At 31.9% G+C, this 21,643-nt stretch overlaps 1 protein-coding gene across 2 annotated transcripts in view; it reads left to right on the plus strand.

Annotated features, from left to right (window-relative positions):
* LOC106469303 (myosin-IIIb-like) overlaps positions 1-21,643 on the plus strand; it is an 81,830-nt gene that overhangs the window by 54,597 nt on the left and 5,590 nt on the right. Inside the window, exons 31-38 of one of the 2 annotated variants that reach the window (XM_013929791.2) lie at positions 2,430-2,498; positions 4,130-4,272; positions 5,194-5,418; positions 6,262-6,344; positions 6,832-6,918; positions 7,540-7,679; positions 9,109-9,250; positions 13,135-13,409. In XM_013929791.2, the coding sequence (XP_013785245.2) occupies positions 2,430-2,498; positions 4,130-4,272; positions 5,194-5,418; positions 6,262-6,344; positions 6,832-6,918; positions 7,540-7,679; positions 9,109-9,250; positions 13,135-13,409 (1,164 nt within the window). Of the gene's footprint in view, positions 1-2,429; positions 2,499-4,129; positions 4,273-5,193; positions 5,419-6,261; positions 6,345-6,831; positions 6,919-7,539; positions 7,680-9,108; positions 9,251-13,134; positions 16,657-21,643 lie in introns of those variants that run through there. The other variant, XM_013929790.2, reaches the window with a different exon arrangement.

Consider the following 21,643-nt stretch of genomic DNA (forward strand, 5'->3'; position numbering starts at 1 on the left):
TAACTTTAGGCCTGTTCTGTACAGAAGGTATATGGATGACACTTTTATTCTTTTTAATAACAGTGATCAATGCTCAAAATTTTTAGAATACCTTAACGCACAACATCCTGCCATTAAATTTACATGTGAAGTTGAAAATAATAATAATTTACCTTTTTTAGACATGCTCATTAACCGTAATGCTAATGGATTTTCCACATCAATTTAGCAAAAAAAGACGTCCACTGGTCTCCTTACACACTTTGATACCTTTATCCCGTTTACGTATAAACGAAACCTTGTTACATGCTTACTAAACAGAGCTTACAACCTGTGCTCCACATATCTTAATCTACACTCTGAAATTTCGTTCTTACATGACACCCAGAAATGCAACTGCTATCCACAACACTTATTAGAAAACATTACCAACACCTTCTTGCTGTAGTTTCTCCCCATGATTACTGTTTAGTGTTTTATTTGTTTAATTATCATTATATTTAGCAACTGTACTTTGACAATGTATAAAGACTTATGTAAATTCATTTTATTCTGCTTTAGATACTGAAGATGGAATCTGATATAATTCCGAAACGTTTATCCATGTCCCCTTTTTGCCAATAAACAATGTTGTATATCATAAGTGTCATAATTTTGTTTATTAATTGTTAAATAGACTGTACTGATCATAATTATGGAAACACACAAGTAATACACATAAAAAAGTCACAAACAACAAGTAATTGCAAACAGATGATAAATTTATTAATAATACAAATATTATCACAGAAAAGAAAAATGACAAGTTATATAATGTACTGGTATTTTATATGTGAGCCCTTTGATTTACACAGAACAGTAAACCTTGTGTTCATGCTGCTGCATAGTTTACTAATGTACTATTGTGGAATATTGTTCCAGTGTTCTGTATCATTTCTCATAATTTAGTCAATGTGTTGATCACCATTTGGACTTCTCAGTTTTTACATAAGCCAATACAGATTCAAAAATGCTCATACTGGGTATCAGAGCATGGTTTTTAGTGTTTCATTGGTTTCTTTATTATCCAGATATAATTTCATCACACTTCTTGTATGCTTGGGATTACTTTCTTACTGGAGAACGAATCTCTGTCCAATGAGTCATGTTTGTGAGTGAATAGCATAGTGGATTAGAAGCAGCCTGTACTTGTCAGTAGTGAAAGTGCCACCAATTTTGTTATATCCCACCATGCTTCACTGCAGATGTTTTATATTGATTATGATACCTGTCTCTTTTCCACCATTGAATTAACTGTCATTGATTGTTGCCAAACAATTCAAATTTAGATTAATCTGTTTTGCTGAAATACCCATCTTAACTTTATGATCTGGCTATCTCTTCTCAACAGCAATTTTCAAGCAGCTATACATCCATTAACATCACTTCATTGTAATGTGTATCTAATGTTCTCAAGGTAACATTTACATCTGTACTTACAGCAAGGTCATTGGTAAGATCTGTACTCAACCACTTTCTTAAAGAACATACCATGAAATACTTGACATGACTTTGGGAGAGTTTTAATTTTTACTTCAACTACTTCTATTATTAATACTCCCAGTATCACATACTGTTTTTAGTGTCTTACTTGCAGCTCCTTCTGAAAATTGCAGTTTTGCAAAGTTATTAGCATGGAGTTTACTAAACCAACAAAAGCTTTGATTTCTACACGCTTGTCAAACGATATTTAAGTCTTGGGAACCATGATTGAATTTACACTACTGTTAGTACTATTGTGCATAGTGTGACTGCCTGTACTTTCTTGTGCTTTATTCTAGTGTGTCACTTTCTTATTGATAGGATGACAACCAGTCACAATGTAAACTACTAATACGTGACTGAATTCTAGTACAGTTCATCTTTACACAACAGAGGGATGGCATTACAATAATATTTGTATTTTATACCCTTTTTTTATCACCACTTCCATAATTATTTCCAATGCTGTAAAAGTAAATACAGGAGCATTAATCATTGATCATTAGTAAATAAACTTCTTAATATTTGCTGAAAAGCTATTATTGTTCTATAAAACTCATGACGAAAACCCATTATTAAAGCTTTAAACAGTGTCTCAACCATAAATTGGAAAAACAAATCACATATGTATCTATTCAGTAACTGTACATTCTAATAATTTATGGGTGAAGGTAAAGAAGATTATATGACAAGATGTCAATTGCACTAAATTTGCTATATTGAGTGCTGGTGAGGCCTTTTCTCCAAATGATTATGCATAAATCTTCTTTTATGATTTTTTTCCCTTTAAAAAATATCATCAAGCCAGGCATTGATTTTATAATTGTATTAAATTTGAAATTTAGTTCCAATAGTCAGGTATCTTGTAAAAAAGTCTTTATTTTCATCAAATGAGGTTTTGATTGTCTTCACAAAATGTATTTCAACAGATGTACGAAGTTACCTAACTAGAAGAAAAATTCAACCACTCGTTGCAGAACGAAGAAAACAACTAGAAGGTACAACCCCAGTGTTGTTCTTATAGTAGACATTTTTTATTACTATGGCTGCATAAATTAAATGAATACATTAACTGTGAACATTTTACTTTGTAAATATTAAGTTCAATATCTAAATACATAATAAGATGTGTGTGTGTGTGTGTGTCACATAACTCCTATGGTCTTACCAATTTCTAGGTGATATCAAACAAATCGTCTTGGTCTAGAGGTTTACACAAAAGTAAAAATTTTCAACCCACCCCTTGGGAAAACTGGAGGTTTCCTGAAAACCACTTCATCTAAACTGCTGGACTCACCAACTTCTAAATGGTGCCAAACAAATTGTCTTGGCCCCCGAGATTTCTACAAAAGTAAAACTTTTCACCCAACCCCTTATGGAACCCGGGTATTTCACAAAAACACTTTTATGGGAATTCCTCGAAAGCAGATTCCAGATTGGGCATTGATTTACATTAGAACATGCAAATAAGTAGGCCTATTAATTACCATTTGTAACTTAGTTAAAGAAATTAAATTTCCATTATATCAGCAATGATCATTAAACTGAAAAAGTGTATAATAGTTGTTCGAGATTGTCTGTGTGTGTCACATAACTCCTCCTAAATGGCTAGTTGCACTGACTTTTAAATAATGTCAAATGAATTGTCTTGATCCCAAGGTTTGCACAAAGGCAAAATGTTTAACCTCACCTCTTGGAGAACCCAGGGATTTCCTGAAAACCCCTTCTCCTAAACTGCTGGACTCACCAACTTTGAAATGGTGCCAAACGAATTGTCCCAGCCCTGAGGTTTGCACAAAGATAAAACTTTTCACCCAACCCTTTAGGGAACCCAGATATTTCATGAAAATACTATTATGGGGATTCCCTGAAACAGACCCCAAATTTGGTATTGATTTACATTAGAGCATGTAAATAAATAGGTCTATCAATTACCAATCGTAACTTGGTTATAGAAATTAAATTTGCCTTAAACCAGCAATAATCATTAAACTGTAAAAGTCCAAAATATTAGTTCAAGCATTAAAGTTGCATTATAGCAGCCCGGTAAATGTGGATCATAGGCCCACAAGTTTTATAGAAGACTTGTTATAAAACCCTCACCTGGTGGTTATTTCATGCAGTAATAATATATCCCTAATTTTATATTGATCACTGTCTAATACAGGGGTTCACAAACTAAGAGTTGTGGGAAAATGTCAAGGGTTCCATAGCAGATACACAATACTATGAAGGTACTCAGTATTTATAGATTTGTTAGGCAGGAGACCTCAATCAGGATGTTCTGGGAGAGGGGACCTTGTGGTGGGAAACTTTAGGAACCCCCAATCTAATGTATTCATACACTTTTATTTTGTTCTGAGTAACAAACTAACTGTACAGTTTCACCAAACAGAGTAGTAAAGTTATCAGTAGAACTCAGTTTTATGTTTGAGTTTTGTGTTATTTTGATATTCCATATTATCTGTTAATATAGTTTATATAATATGAATTTTATGACTACTTAGATTATTTGTTAAACTTACTAAATGTTATCTCTCTTTTTTACAGTTATTTTATGTTTGTTGGTTTAAGGTAATGCAATATAGCATTCATTATTGACTTACCATATCATAATGTCTTTAAATAGAGAGACAGCAAACTGAGGAAGATAGAGCAGCAGTGAAGATTCAAGCTACATGGCGGAATTGGCATGGGAACAGTAATGTATCGGAAAGGATTCAGTTAGCCAGAGCTCGACATGCTAGTCAACTTGTTCACATGTCTCAACAGGTACAGATTTTTATTATTGACTTAAACAGATACAAGTAGTTTTAATCAGCAGATACTGATTTTTGTTCTTACCAGGTTTGGTATTGTAGTATGCAAGCAATCTGTATATTTTCTACATTATTTTATTAATATAGGAATTTAAAAACATTTCTCATGTAGTCTGATTCTTTGCAATTTTCACATAAACAAGTGGTTTAAAACACCATTTAGTTGTTTTTGCTATAGTTACCTTAGTTTCTTTGTTTTTCTCTGGCAGATAGTATCTACTTTGTCTATGGGGATATTGCTGCAACATCACAGATTGTGCAGATTAAGTCAGTAACAGCAATGTCCTTCACTGGCTGAGTAGGTGATATCTAGAGGTTACGGTCTTCACTGTGTTGTATGATAATGACCAGTCACTTGGTAATGCACATCATTATGGGTAAATCCGATGTTTCCTATTAGTACAGAGAATTGGATTCACAACAGATTCTACATGATCAACACAATGAATAAGTCAACAGAAAGACATCTTATGGGGGAAAAAAAGATGTTGACTGATTTAAAGATCCTGCAGAATGAGAATGTCCAGTGTCTACACAAGTACACACACATTATGTTTTTCCTTTGTGTTTCACTTTGCACCACTTTTCCTCTTTGTTTCTTTTCTTGGCATAAACTTAGTTCTTTATTTTAACTCAAATACTTTAAACTTTTCCTGATTTTTCCTCCCATTATAAAGTGAACCTATCTAACACTTGTGCAGAAGTTAGTTTCATCTGAGAATACCACACTATAACTTATTCAGTTGAAGATATAGGCATTTCTAGTGATGAGTATGAGGATTAATTGTTGATTTTTTCATGGCTTTTATTGTTATTCAAATTTCTATAGGCTAAAGCTACTCATGGCTTTTTTTGCACATGTCTTGAATGGTAGGTGCAACAATATAACCAAGATGTCCAGAAACACCTCAGAAGAAACAGGCCACCCACCAGTCCAGAGGTCATTCAGCCTGTTCCTGCTCAGTTCATTCTACCTCATAAATTGGACAGCAGACCTAAGACTTCTGTTAATGGCAGGCCTCACAAACTGCCACTCGTTCTAAACAGTTGTGAAGAAAACAGTGGTTATAAGAGCCCAGCCCAAAGGACAGATGATGAGGTAGTTTCTTCTAATATATAGAAATACATATATATAATGCTATCAATGTAAAGGTTGTACTAGGTTCTGAAGAATATATCTTTAAATGTAAGATCAATGAGGTGTAACCTTAAATTTTTTTTTCATTTTGAAATTATAGACTTTTCCATGTGGAAAATATGGTGTTCACTGAAAAATTTATATTTTTCTGTATATCTTATCTTACATTTCTGACATACTGTAACTGATTAAATCAAATCTGTAATGTATCTTTCATTTTCAAACAAAAAATATTAACTTGTATGTGCAGTTTAAATCTATTTAATTTACTTTGGTAACAAAATATACCTGAGCAACTGTACTTAAGAAAGAGAGGAGAATTAAATTGTTTCTTCTGATGTATATGTCCTTTGATGTTTAAGTTGGTTTTGCCAACTATAGCCTTTACAGAAACAAGAAAAATGTAGTTTTAGAGAATGAGTGAGTTAAAAATATTTGTGTTTTGTTGAATATTGCATACCAATAATAAGACTAATTTTGAACTTTCAAAGTTTTAAATACTAACCCATCCTTTTTTATCTCTAGAGAATTATCATAATTATCTAATCATCAGTTAATTACTGACATACATAAAATGTTGAAACATCCTGTGTTTTTCATAAGACTAACTAAAATATGTACCTTTAATAAATTCTGTGTAAATCTATAAACATCTCTGGTATTTTTTATTTTAAAAAAAAGCTAGTAAAGGCTTAGTTTTGGGACTAAGTTAAAGTTCTGATGTACTCTAAACAACTGCTTTTATATGATGCTGCACTGAAAAAATAAAAATATTGTAATTAGATGGTTTTGTTTTTACATCAGATTGCGACACCAAGTTCTTCATCTATCTTCAGTTCTTTGGCTGATGGGTATCCAGATAATATAACCCAGTTTTACAGTAGCAGGTATGAAAAGCAAATTATACTAGGTGTGATGTAATCTGTTACGGCTATAATTTTTTAATATGTTAGAAAGTAAGTTGATTTTTAAATTATTTTACTTCTTAGGGATATTTAATCTATTTTAAAATGTTATTAGTAAATGTGTATGAAGCTTTCACTTAAGATTTAGCTTTTAAATACATTTCAATTATGCATTATAAAAATTGTAGCTGGTTATGGAAAGTAATTATATTTTGTAAATACTTAGTGTGTCATTCTAATAGTCAGTTTAGTAGCCTTTAAAATTAGTGTCTTAAAAATATTGATTGACTCATTAATATTGTTTTTTTTTATTGTTATATCGCAGTTGTATGATTTTGTACTCCTGTATAGTACTAATGTTGTTTGTTCAGATCTTTCATTTTAGTATTGTATGTCTTAGTAAGCTATGAAGATTCAGTTTTATATAGTAGTGTGGTTATTTTGATGTTTTTGCATGCTGCACTAACAGTAATGATGAACAGAGTGAGATCATTTCTTCTGATGAGCCTTGGGATGCACCTCTACGGAATTATGAGGCCAAGATTAAGCCTAATGTGTTAGTATATTGTTGGGTTAGCAGCATAAGTAAAATACTGTTATAGATACTAATTTCTTTAATAGTTTCTTTTTCCCTTTTTTTTACTAGCACATTGTAAAACAAATTTTTAAAGTTTAAAGTGTTCTTTCAGTTCTTAAAAAAGTTCATTCTGTTTTAACTTGTAAAAGTTCACTGACAATGCTAACTATGTTTTTAAAATCAACACAATGTCATATTAAAAGTAATTTCATTACCATTGTTGTCTTCATGCACAAAAACATTATTAAAAATGTAAGCCAAATCTTTACATTCTTGGGTTAGTTTTGATTACCATCCAGTTGTAGCATCAACGAAATCTTAGTTTGAAAACTTTAGTATTGTTATTTCTTTTGTTTTACTGAACATTTAAGATGTTTTGTTTCTATTAAAATTACTTGGCAAGTAAAATATAATCTCATAGCTAAAAAAAAATTATTCATATAAACAGACATATGAATAAACATAGGTATTAAAAATTCTTGTTGTAAAATTCCGTAAGTAATTTTATGAAAGGACTTGCTGATTTCACTTCATATAAAACATTTATCTTAGTGGTAGTAAAAAAATTGCTAATGCTTTATTTTGTTAATTTGCAAACAGAACCAAACAGGAGACAGAACTTGATGTTAAGGGGATGGTAAGGAGTAGTCTAAAATCACAACTCTGGGAGAACAGAGAGAGAGAGAACCAACTTCTAGGAAAGTGGATGGGTCTTTTGAACCAAAGTACTGGTGATAATGGTAAAGAAAAATAATTTAATTTGTAACTCTAAGCAAGAAAAGACACATTTGAAATGAATAATGGATTTTAGATTTTTCTTTAAAATTTCTGACACTTCAGTATTTGAGATATTTTCTTTTGTTTAGTCCAACACATGTTTGTGCCACAAAATAAAAATTCTGTAACTTTCAATATATTGTCATTTTATACAGTCTTATTTAACTTTTAATTGTTCCTGGAAATTAATTTTCAAAGTTTGTAAAATTAGCTACAGAATATTTAAATCACCATTAAATAATCGTAACATATATCCAGTGTGTAACTGCAGATCGTAAAAACAAAATCTTAGAAGGTTATATAAATGTGTGGCCCTTGTGAAGATTGAGCTTCAAGTAACATTTATTCTTTTTTTTTCATAATTGCAAAAAGGGTTAGAAGAATTGTACAGAAGTAAGCATTCATATCCTTTGTTAGTTTTTTATATTGAAGTTAGTAATGTGTACTTTATCAGAGAGTTTTCAGAACACTTTTAAAAATTTAAAAACTACCTAATAAAAAGAGTGCATATTAATAGTTCTCAAGAAATACAGATTTGCTTATTTGTAAAACATTGATAGTGTACAATATAATGTGTATACTTAGTATTTAAACACCCTAAGAATTTGCAGTTTTATGCAGCTGATGACAAGCAATGGTTAAAACATTACTGTGGTGTCAATTTTTTTACCCCAAAAAAATATAATGACTCTAAATAAAAGCACAGAGCTACAGCTTTTGAGTGGATTAGTTATTTTTATTGTTTGTTTAACTTTATTACAACGTTTGGACCACTTGTATGACCATCATCAATAATTTGTTTGTTTGTAATTAAGCACAAAGCTACACAATTGGCTATCTTTGCTCTGCCTACCACAGGTATCGAAACCCGGATTCTAGTATTGTAAGTCTGCAGACATATTGCTGTGCCACTATTGGGCATCATCAGTAGACAACAGTTACCTGATGATGGCCACACAAGTGATCCAAACGTTGTAATTAAGTTAAACAAACAATACAAATAAATAATCCACTCAAAAGCTGTATCTCTGGACTCGTATCTAAAGTGTATAGTGAAATTTCTCTCCTTACAACAAATATAATTACTTGTTTAAATTATAAACAGCCCAGAAAATGTAAGAGGAACTTTAGTTAACTGTTTAAACACAGTCATTATTTTTGTCTGAATTTCACACTTTTAGTGTTGTGCATGCTTTCACATGGCTGATTTATGTATTCATGATTAACTTAATTTTTTTTGTTATTAACTGCTTTATATTAAATTTACTGGATATGAGATAGCAGCTCTGAGCTTTAATGTTTGTATGTAGAAAATAATAAATATTAAGCAACCTAATCAACTTTCTAGCTCAATAGTTAATAAGTATTTTTGTTGTTGTTATTTTTTGTAAGGAACAAATGGAAGTCAATCTCCACCTCCTAAACAACTCTGCCCAGCTTTTCAATCTGACACATCAGCTGAATCATGTAATGGTAAAAGGCCAACTATGGTGGAAATAGAGTCCTGGTGGCAAAAGGGTGAAGAGAAGAAAATGTAAGGATTACTTGGTATTCTTTTCGTTGTATCTCTCCGACATTTTGGAGAAATTTTGTGACTGTACTTAACAGCTTAACTTTTCATTTCATACTTTATGGTACTAAAATTGTTGAGATACTGAAAAAAAACAGAATAAGTACAACTGTAATCCAAGTAACATAAACATGGGATTGTATGCTTAACCACACATAAGCATCATCTCATTTCTTTTCTTCAGACTACAAGGCTTACAGGGGTGAAACATACAAAACATTTTTGGGAGTCTTAAAAAAATGTATTAGTTGTACTTATTTGTGTCAGTTTCTTTTCATTAGGCCCTCCATCCAGTTAAGCCATATTTAGATATTTCATTTGTCTGACAGAAGTGTTAAAATTTAATCATTACCCATTCTTCTTTTATTTTACATCCTGCTAATTATATTTAGTATTGTATTAATAAATAAACTTAATATTCCGAACATTGTTTAATCTCGAAGTCTAAGTTCAAGGGGGGTCCAGTTCAATCTACATTTTGATTAATGTGTGTTATTGGGTTATACTAGTTTTGGAGAATTCCACTCCTCATCAGTAACCCTGAACACAAGCTAACCAAAGAGAGATAAGCTGGACCTATATCATATTTGAAAAGTATCAAACATACTGTTGGTGTGAACGTGCTTTAAAGTCACCATGAGAAAAACCTATACACTGGATAGGTGAAGTGAAGAAGAAGTGTCATTGGCCACTATTCAGCTTTTTACATTATATAGCCACACAATAGCAGGTATAATAAATAAATAAATATTCTCTCGAAATTAGACTTTGAGATTAAACAATTTTCGGAATACTATGTTTGGAGAATAAATACTGAGTATAAATCCGAATTTATTACATGTATCTACACAAGTTGTGGCAAACTTTTAGTAAAATGGACAATTTCAATACAATACATTACCACTTCTCACATAATAACTTTTGTTGACTCTCTCTGTACTGTAGAGCAGTATCATAACTTTTGTAAATTTGCCATTCCAGTGTGCAATTGTGCTCAATTTATGCTTTGTACTTACAATTCTTGTATGCACTGTGTTTTGACAACTTTTAATTTGTTGTCATTTATTTGCTGCTTATTTGGTGTTTGTGGAATATTTTTCTTTTCATTTCCACATAATGAACTCTCACTTTAATGTTACTACAATGACTTCTGCTATGGATCTGGCCATTACTGATCCACCACCACTTACTACTTCTGTGGCTTTGGGCTCCATACTTTCAGCTGAGGTTTTGGCCATGGTTCATTGTTAGTTAAAACTATCTTGTGGCCTGCTATGTCTCCAGGACCTCATCCAGATCTCCCTTTTCTGGGGAATCTGGTCCTAACAAAGGGATTTGGACAGCTTTTCCCACCTCCGGTCTTTGCTGCTCCATCCCATCTTACCCCTCTGGATTTTCCTTCTCCTTCATTGACTTTTTGGACATGATTTCCCACGTATATTACCTGTTCTCTCTTAACCCTGTGTCTTATGATTCTTTCTCCTCCCTCCTTCATTCTGCACCATCATTGGATTATTTGCCCCCCCCCTCCCCGATATTCGTGTACATGCTGAACAGTTTATTGCCCAATTACGTTAAGGTTTCAGCATGCCTCGACCCCCATGTTTGTCTGACTCCTATGCCTAGGCTTATCATAGGTTGAAATTTCCATTTTTAAATTCTTGGACCTTGGAATCATTGATTCAGGCATGGGGCTTCAACCTTAAACCTACACTATCATTTTTCCCAGCTCAGTTTTTCTGTCTTTGTCTCACCCTCACCACTATCTTCTATTATCTTTCTTCTATCCACCTCCTTTCCGAGGCTATCCAACATTCCCCTGAGGGGCTTTTTTGGTGAATACAGATGCCCTTCTTTTTTTCCACATTAGTATGCTTATCTTCCTCAGCTTTGTCTCTTCATACATGGCTCCTTTGTTGTTGGGATCTCCTTGGCATGGATACCCTCTTATGTCACATGGATATACCTGCTTCTTATTTGCAAAACCTCCACCTGGCCCCTTTTTTTCTGACAGTCTAATTTTGTGAATCTTCTTGATACTTTGGAATCTCAGGTGGAGGCTGCACGTCAACATTCCCTCCTTTCTTCCCTTGTTTTTCGTACCTCTCAAACCTCTCCTACCCCTGTTCCTGTGTCCTGCCCCTGCATCCTCCTCACTACTGGTGCCACCTTCCTGGGTTTCTGCAATGAGTTACCAAATTCCCCATCATAGTGTTTTCTGATGCCAGTTTTGTGAGTGACTATCCCATGGGTGCATGGTTAGTCAGATTTGTGTCAGTTCATAAATAAAGCCTGCACCGGACTGTACCAACTCATGGACTATCTGAGTAAAGCAGTGTCAGGATCACTGCCCATCCCTCCAGTCCTAGTTGAATGCACTGGGACTGACCTGCTTTTCAAAATAAGGATTTTGTTGTCACTCATTGCACTGTCTTACAGTATTACATTTCTCTGGACTCCCCACCATGCTGTCCCTACCTCCCAGTGGAGTATGAGAGTCCTTGCCACTTACCAGTTCTTAACCACTGGGGTGGTGAACCATAGAGACTTCCTTCTCAGTTGAGAGTAGGGTGGTGGTGCTTAGATTGGACGTGTATTTTTTCCACCCAATTTAGTGACACAAATCTTTACAATGAGCAAAGTGTATACCAGGTACAGATGAGGTGCAGTCTCCCACTGGTTGGACCCTAGGGTATCACATTCCATGTGTTCTCATGAGCACCTTCAGTGTGAGATTCTAGCTATTATGTGAGAAGAGGTAAGGTATTGTATTGGAAGTTAACATTTTCCTACACTGAGAATATATTTCCGATAAATACTTACCTCTTCTCACACTTCCCACATGTCATCCTCACTTCTGGTGTGGCTTTTATGCCTAATCTCGATGATAGTGTTTCACAGTTTAAAGGGAGTCAGCTGTGCCAGGAAGGTGTGTCACACTCTTATTGGTGAAGGGTTGTTGCATGCTCATTTGCATACTACAACACAGCTATGCCATGGGAAATTATGTGACGGTAGGTGAGAGCATCAAGGCTAGTGGCGAGCAAAAATTGCACATAAAGAGGGCAGTACAAGTTGAAAAAGCTATTATGTGAGAGGAGGAAATTATCTATTGGAAGTACATTTTTAGTGTACGAAAATATTAACATTTGTTGTATCCAAAAAATCAGATGACTTACAAAAGTATTTGCACTCAACATATGACAATGAATTGATGACATCAGTCTGACTCATACTCTGACAAGTTGGAGTGCAAGGTGATGTTCTCATGAGGAATAAAAATACTTTTGTCTTTTGTACAGTTTGCGTACCTATAGTTTTCATCAGTATCCCTATATATTGTATGTGTTATGTACTCTCCTCTAAACACGAACTGTTTCTAAATCAGCAATGTAGAATAAAATGAATAGTTGATAGCTCTGATATAGAATACATAATACCATGTTGAATGGCAGTCTGTAAAAGGTCATGGCTTGTGCACTTTGACCTCTACCCATGTACACAGTGTTAACAATGTTCATTTAATAGGTTGTCAGACATTTGAGTTCCATTTGAAATTTTTTTACATGTTTAAAAAAACCTTATACTTTTACTATTTGCCTGATTAATGGTCTTTAAAAAGTGTTTTTAATTATTTGTTTATAAACTATTATTCGAGAAATTTTTGAGCTAAAAGCTCCAAAAATAGAATGGCTTTTTGAAAGTTATAAATTTCTTTTGAATATTCAAAAAAGTTTGCTTTTAGAAATGCAAGTGAAACCTAGAGGCTGATAAAAAGTATGAAAAGTATGTAATCTTTGTTGAACTCACATACTTAAATACTTGTAAAACAATATTTTCTTTTAAAGTACAAGTTCTAGAAAAGAGAAAGAAACATTACCTACTGCTAGTCCTGAATCTCCTGTTCAGTTGGGTGCTGTTCCACAACAGACTAATAACCTTCCACCACCTGTTGGCCAAAGCAATGGAACTTATCAGGGAAAAATTGATATTCATAGTATGATTCCTCCAGACTGTGTATTAGACAAGACTGGAGAGCGTCGAGACAGCAGCACTGGGCCATATGACTTTAGGAGACTATTACGAAAGACCACCCATGCACCTACTGAAACTCTCCGAAGGTGTAAGGGACTATCTACTAACTCATGCAAAGAATTCTAGAGAAGCTTGTAGTTAAGAATAATTAGGGTATTTCACATGTACAAGTGTATACATGTTTGATTTTGTGAATATTTAAATAGTATCTTCCATTTTTAGTATAAAGTCAGATTATTATGTTAGTGTAATTGTGATATTACTTATCACTTTACTGTGATAAAACATGAGCTTTAATCAAAAATAGTCAATATAGGAAAAACTGCGTTAAAACCAAAGAAAAGTAGATGTATTACCTCAGATATTAAACGAAAATGGATTTGAATCAAACTAAACTTTTTTACTCAATTTGTATTGACGAAAGTGTAGTATGTTCTTTCATGCATACATTGAACTTGTCCATTGTCATAGCAGTTATGATGTGAAAAATATTATGTAAAAACCAATGTTTACTTAAATAAAACAATTAACTGTCTCTGCAGGTTATAACATAAAAGATTTTCACATTAAAAAATTTTAAGTTAGAAGTTACAATAACAACTGTAAGTCATGTATTGTTTTTGTAGGGTATAAGTATTTTTAGAAACAAATTTTGAACTTCATCCATGTTGTTCATGTTATTGGGTATCGTGTTAGAATACATTTATACAAAATAGATTACAACAAGAAAGGTATTTTGGAAATATAACATTGGTTTTTTTAAATTGTGTATACTTTAACCCAGTAACTTATGACAGGATCTACTAAGAAGTATGCTCGAAGAATTCTATTTTATTCCTTTTAATTTTGAAAGGTATTTTGTACATTTTTAGTATTGGTTTTCGATGAGAAACACATATAGAGATTTAGTAAAGGTTAGTGTAGAAGCAAGTAGTTGGTAATTACAATAAAATATTTATTTTCCGCTGTAAGATATTTATAATATCCATTAATGGTACAGTCTCCTAAGTAATCAACTGTTAAGTGGTTTAACATATATAAAATATATTCCCTTATTTTAGACAACAATCCAGTTTATTTCATTCAGAATGTTATTTATTTTAATTTATATCACTATATAAGGAGGTAGTTTTATGTTAATTTTCTTCCTTTTGTAATATGTTTTCTGTGTGTATTAATAGCCTTAAACATATATATATGAGATAGATTATTAATGTGATTGGAAAGTACAATAGAAATAGATCAAAGTGATTTTGAGAGATTATGGTCCTAGATGATTGACAATGAATAATGTGGATCCTACCTGTTACTATTGTATACTCAATAGCCATGCAAAGCAACGTACTGAAAGAAAGGGGATAAAAATTGATTTTGTTTACAGAATTTAAATGTTTTTGAATCCAGTACAAAACTGTATTAAATATTCATAATCAAGTAAGAAAAAACATTTACTTGAGGATTAATCTAGTTTTAAAGAAACTTGTTATTATTCGTCAGGTTATTTTTTCTCTATACAAATATTTGATAATACTCCACAGTTTAATTCATGTACAAACTTAACTGCTGGGCAGGAAAAAAATAGTTTAGTCAAGTAAAATAACCTTGAATTTCAACAGTTCAATTTTTTAAGATAAACTAATCTAAGAACATAAAATAACCTTCATGTCTAGACATTTAAGCTACTTTGTACAGTGTAAACACAAGATGTATATATTAAGTAACTGAGATTAATAACAATATAAATCATTACAAAGGAAGTAAATAAAATGAAAGTTTTAAAAAAGAAAACATGAAATTAGCATTATAAGGTTTTTAGCTCATAACATATTTATTTTTCATAAAGAAAAACGTGTATATAGTTATTTAAATGTTCCATGTATAGTTTTATTTTTGTTAGGTTTCTCTATCATAGATTATTTTTAATAGCAAAAATTAATTAACAATAAGCTATGATAACCTAATTACCAACACTAGAGTAAGTTCATGAAACTGCTTTGATGTTAGTTGGTATTTGACACATATGCTGACACCCACCCTACGTTAAAGGAATTTGACATTTTGACACTTTACAAAAGTAATTATAAGTTATGAAATAAAAGAATCTAAATGGACATGACATTAAAAGTTAAAAACTTTTTGGACATACTAAATTATTTGTACACTAAAGCTAAAGTAATATGGACGTTCTAGGTCAAAGCAGTTGTGATAATTGTTGAATGTATTTTTTGTATTTGTAACATTGAAAATAAGTCTCTTGCAAAATTATATCTGTGGTGAATTCAGATTAATTTCTTGGAATTAGTTTTGAATTAAACAACCAGTTTTGTTTAAACAAAATTCATTGTATTAGAAAGGTTCCTGAAAGGGATAAGAAATTGTTTAAACTCTGGTACTTATATGGTCAGGTGAAAGTCATACATTCATAATTTCCTGTAGGTGGTTTTTGGGCAGAAGTTGTTCTTTTAAACACACGTACTTTATCTTGAAAATTTAAGTTACTAAAAATGTGTTCATTTCATTATGGGTAGAATGTATCTCAACAATGAAAAGTTTCCCGTAAGTTCCCAGTAATATTCTATGAAAACTATTAATGAGTAAAACAAAGATGGGTGAGTTGTTGCTTGAGAGGTCTAGCTTGATCTTAAATTTGTCGTGATAGCTTTATAATTTATGTAAAAAGAGCTTAAAATTGGTGATCCTTCCGTTTCAATTGTATTTGAAAATTTATTATATGTGATTTGCTTATAATTCTGTAATTGCACTCCTACAGTTTTTATGATTTTCTTGGTATAAGTTTTATGTAAAATACATAAATATGATTTTACTTTTTGTTTTAGACTTTAAAGAAGTTTCAGCAACTGTAAACTTGGGTTTATTCCTTTAGTTACCCATGCATAAAGATTTAATTTCCGAACTCTTAGTAACACACTTTAATGAACAGTAAGGGAAGTAAGGTTGTTCAGTAGAAAGGGTAACTTTTATGTAGTGGTTCTCTATACCTGTAATAAAAATTAAAGTTGAGAGGTAATAATACAAAACAATGTATTGCTATAGTGTGCAGAAAATCACGTAAATATACATCAAGATATTGATTAATATAAAATCCAATTGTATCATGATTGTATTCAAAACTTTATTCAATTTCATTATAGAAAGAACATGTAGTGTTTTGTTTACTTTAATATCAGTAAGGATCTGAAAATATTGTTATCTGAATTAAGAAGGTTTTAAATTGTGAGAACAAACAAAAACTCGTTTGTTAATGGACCAAAATGTCTAAAAGAAATTCAGTTCAACTTGTTTATGTAAGCAATAAAATTTAGATTTTAGCTGTATTTTGTGTTGTCTTACAATTTCTATATTTAAATCATAAAGCAACTACGATGTCTGAAAAATATTTTACATACGAATCCAAAGTAGCGTGTGTACAGTTGAATTGATTAAACACAGTAGCATTAACGTGACCCTCATTGGCTCAGCGGTAAGTCTGAAGGCTTATAACGCTAAAAACCGGGTTTCGTTACCCGTCGTGAGCACAGCACAGATATTCCATTGAGCTTAACAACAAACAAGCAAAGCATTAAACGTGTTTTTAATATGCAGTATTTCATACAAATGCATAGGCCGCTAAGCGAATTTGAAAGTGGGGATGATCGACATATATGGTAGAATTGTGGATAGTTATTGCACGTTATTTTATAAATGACATTGGTATTGCGTGATTGTATATACTTTTATTTACTAAAGTAGCTACGTTTCATGATAAGTTTTTAATGGGAGTCTCGCCTAGCTTCTGTTGCTGATATGTGAAACTGATATATACAACAATGAAGTTATCATGGTCATTTAATTGCCAGTGACCACATTTTGTTCAAAATTGGTCTTCCGCTAGAAGTAGTATTCCAAACACCTTATAGAATAATTTATTAAATAGATAGACATCACAGAGCCCCCAGTGGCTCGGCGGTATGTCTGCGGACTTACAACGCTAGAAACCGGGTTTCGATACCTGATATTGCTCTGTCCTGATCAATATAACGCACTACTTTTCATTTAGTGTAAAATAAATTACACATTTTTGTGGAGCCAAGGGCTTAAGCCCCTGCGCTAATCTGGCCCCCTTAATGAAGACATATGTTTTTTGTTCCATGAAAAATGAAGGGGGGCTATATAGCTCCATTGGCTCCGCATTAAAGAAAAAAAAAAGCCAACGTTTAATAGTACACAATGAGTGTTTAAAAATAAAACTGTCCCCAACCTCAAAGTATAATATAAATTTTTTTTACTTAATAATTTTACTGTATAAAGATAAAACACTGTGGGATTGGGAATATTATTATGCACTATACATGTTTCAATGTGTCATGTAGAGCGTTTGAGACTGTTTGCAGTCTCATGGTATTGCATCTTTTATACAGTAATTTATCAAGTAAAGCGAAGTTTTGTATTGTATTTTGAGAACGGGGACAGTGTCATTTTTTAAATGTTTATTGTGTACAATTAAACGTTGGCTATATTTATTTAATACATCTGTGATCTGAAAACTTACACAAGTGTCGACCTAATCTTAATAACTAACACCTCATATCGTAATCCTAATAACACAGATGACATTATTATACAGATATACTTGATATAAGGGAATAAGAAAAACAAAAAGCTATAGTTTGTTGAGAATAAGTAATACAGTCGTTTCATTGTTCTAATGTTAGGGCTATAACAACGTCGACTTTTATGAACAATCAAAAAATGTTGAATCTAGCCATTTCTCTAATCTTGTCAAGTATTTATAATTTATATCATCTTTTACCAAGTAAAATACCCGTAAATTTTGAATATTTTACTCCTGGGTCCCCCCATGTTCGTAGAAGGGAGGATGTATGTGCAGTTTGGCGCAAATATATACTACTGAAAACTTATTTTGTAAAATCTAGGAAACAATTTTGTTTTGTTTGTGAAGTGCAGTGTATATAGTGGAATATTTGGTTTTGGATTATTGCATATGGTTAAGTGCAATTTTTTTTGAACCGTTGCTAATTTTTAGCCGCGGCAAAGCGGCTCATAGAATGGCTCTGAGTTTTTCAAGTACAAACTTTTAACTCATAGTTTCGTCATCTCTTGATTGATTTGAGATTTAATTACAGTTTTGGGCTCAAAAGGTCAAACTCTTTGACTGATGTATTTGACCATGCCAAAGGTCTCATAGATTAATTTCTCTAATTCTGCCTAAAAAAAATTCAATTTGAAGATAGGTTGGTAGAGATCTTGTGAATAATAAAATTAAATCGGTATACGCGCGCCCCACGCTTGGTATTGTTGGCGCACAAAAATATAGCTAATAAAAATAAAAGGACTCATAGATTAATATACTCTAATCTTGCCAAAAAGAATTTCAAGTGCCGCGGCTATTGAGGATTTCCTCTTTTTTGAGGGTGAATGGGGGATCTATCATAATACAGAAAATAATGTTTAGTTTGTGCAAATCCTCAGACCTAGCTAAATAAATTGGCAACTTATTTAAAGTTCAATTCTATTTTGTGACTATGTTGTTTTCTTCAGACAAGGTGAAAAAAAAAAGACTGCAAAACTATAATAATTGAGCGCCGTTTATCTCATTAGGATCGATTTACGAATGCCTGAATGCACCTAATGACAAAAAAAAATCCCACAAAAAACATCATTTGCCCTCTGTAACAGGTATCCAATGAAAACCACACAACTGTAGATTTTGCGCAATAATATTATTACAAGAGTAAAAAATTATGAATTTTAAAATCAGGTAGTGATTCTGTTATAAAAAGTAATGAAAATAACCACAATTATAAATGTATAAAATTTAATCATTACTTTGACCTACAAATAAGTGTATAAAGCTGCCAAAGTAGAGATTAAATTTTATAAATTTGTGATTGTGGTTTTAATTCTTGTTTCATTACTTTTTATAGCAGGATCCCTACTTCATTTTAAAATTCATTATTTTTTAATGCTCTTGTTTGTTTATTTTTTTATGTTATACCTGTATAAAGTATATACTTTACCTTTAAAAACTGTCGCGTGTCTACCCTTCGATATATAGCGCTATCCGTTGGGTTGAAAAGATATTTAAGTACGTACTTGATATATTTACCATTTATGTTATACCTATATATCTTTATATTGATTTTTATCGGAATATCAAAAAGTGGACACCCATAAAACAACAAGTAAGTTGGAGAATCTTGTAGCGATAATCCGAGTCGTCTAGGCGCTAGTCCCGGTGACATGATCACCTAGTAGACAAAAAAGTTGCTGTAACTTAGAAATTTTTGAATTGTTATACCGGATATGTAACCAATACTTTGAATGGTCGGTTTTCGCTTCAAAATTCGATAGGTTGGTCTTTCGGCGCGTGAATTATTTGGAATCCTTCTTGATCCCGAAAATTAAGTACTAAAGTACTTAAAATTAATTACAAAATGGATAGTGACGAATCTATTCAGTTTATAGAAAATAATATATATATACATTAGATACTAAATACTTTCATAATCTTGCCAACAGGACCTGGAAAGACAAAATTTTACGCTTGTTTTATTGTTCATTACAATTGAAATATAAGCAAACCAAAACACAGGGTGAAGAATTCTCTAGTTACTATTTGGCTTTAAACTAGATTATTTCGTGATTAACAGATGAGTTATGTGTAAATTGAGAAAGAAATCGTGTGTAGCTAAATTATAATAGCTTTCTTATTGTAAGTCCCACAATTCAATGTAATTCATTTTAAAATAATCACAATGTTAACTTTGCCTATTTTCATATTTCATACTTTACTTTGTACCTTAGTTCTGCAATTTCTTAAAAATCGGTTCTGTAGAATTTATTGATTTCTTTATTTATATATATATATATAAACCAATAGCTGTTATAAATACAGAAATCGATTGTTGAAATGAACTTGCGCAAAAGGTTGGGGCTTATGAAACTCTCAAAAAGCACTAAACACAGTTTTATTATATAATGAATATATATTTCAATGAAAATCAAGTAAAAATACATACCGATGTTTGCAAAACATAATATGAAATAACTGTTAATAAAAAATTAAGTAGGCAATTATTTATATACTCAAAATTCAGGAACAGACAAGTTTGCCCGAACAACCTTTGTAGCTTGCAGGCATGCTAGTTATTTTCTGCTTCTTTTATTTGAAAAGTTGTCAAGATATTTGTGCATGCCAATGTATTTAGGTTGAAAGCAGAATATCGGCCAAGAAAGTTCCTAGATTCTTTTCGCCCTACTAAACTATTGCTCTGGGTAATTTATCTACACAGTATCAATTGAACTTTCCTAAGGAAAAAAAATGTTGCAAAGTAACACTATGTAAAGGTGGGCAGCGATCTTTTCCACTTTCAGTTCAGGTGTTGTCTCTTTGATACACCTTCAGTTATTTTTCGACTGGAATACATGTAGTGACGTAGGTAGCGTGAGGAGCATAACATTGTAAAACTGTGTTTATAATACTATGATTTCTCAGTCTGTATCAGATTTTCAACTGTCCTTAGTCTTAGAATATCATTTTGATTGTGTTGAATAAAGATTGTTTTTATGTGTTTTACATTGTTTCCAGTCCATTTTTTACTCTAAACACATTTAAATTTAAGATAATTTGGGTTCATCTCTGCAAAACATTTTCTGTTGAATCTCCTATTATCTTGGTAATCCTACTCGTTTATTCAAAGGGAAATCCATGAACCTCAGAATACCACACCGATAAAACTCTTGGAACATATTCTAACCATCCAAATAAGTATTCATTACAAATTAAAAACCTATTTACCACACTTCACGTGCCCTATATTCTCATTCAATTAAAATGCTGGTGTAAAACACCCAAATCTTGTACCATTTCTCTAGACACGTCTTCCTTCGTTTTATATTTAATTAATTATTGTCATATTTAGGTCGATGAACAACAGTAAGTAGGCATACAGTTAGAAATATGAAGCTACGTGATTTGAAAATTCACCCTTCAATGTCATTTCATTGTTCTTTATATATTTACTTTTAATACTTTTTAATTCCATTTCTTTACGGGATACATATAATTTTTATTAATTGTTTACTTTTTATTTTGTGTATATACTTTTTACTTTATTGACATTATATTTTATTTCTTGTCATCCATTATTTTTTGATTTGTTTCATATCATAACTTCAATCTCTTGTGTTGATTTATGCTTTAGTTCTGTCTGTTCCAATATACTGTTACGTCTCTGGTCGTTAGTTAATTTTCCGTATAATTTCTTTTCGAAGAAACTTTAGCGATACAAGTCCTTTCTT

This window comes from Limulus polyphemus, unplaced genomic scaffold (genome assembly GCF_000517525.1).
Source record: "Limulus polyphemus unplaced genomic scaffold, Limulus_polyphemus-2.1.2 Scaffold3411, whole genome shotgun sequence".
Lineage (NCBI taxonomy): Eukaryota > Metazoa > Arthropoda > Merostomata > Xiphosura > Limulidae > Limulus > Limulus polyphemus.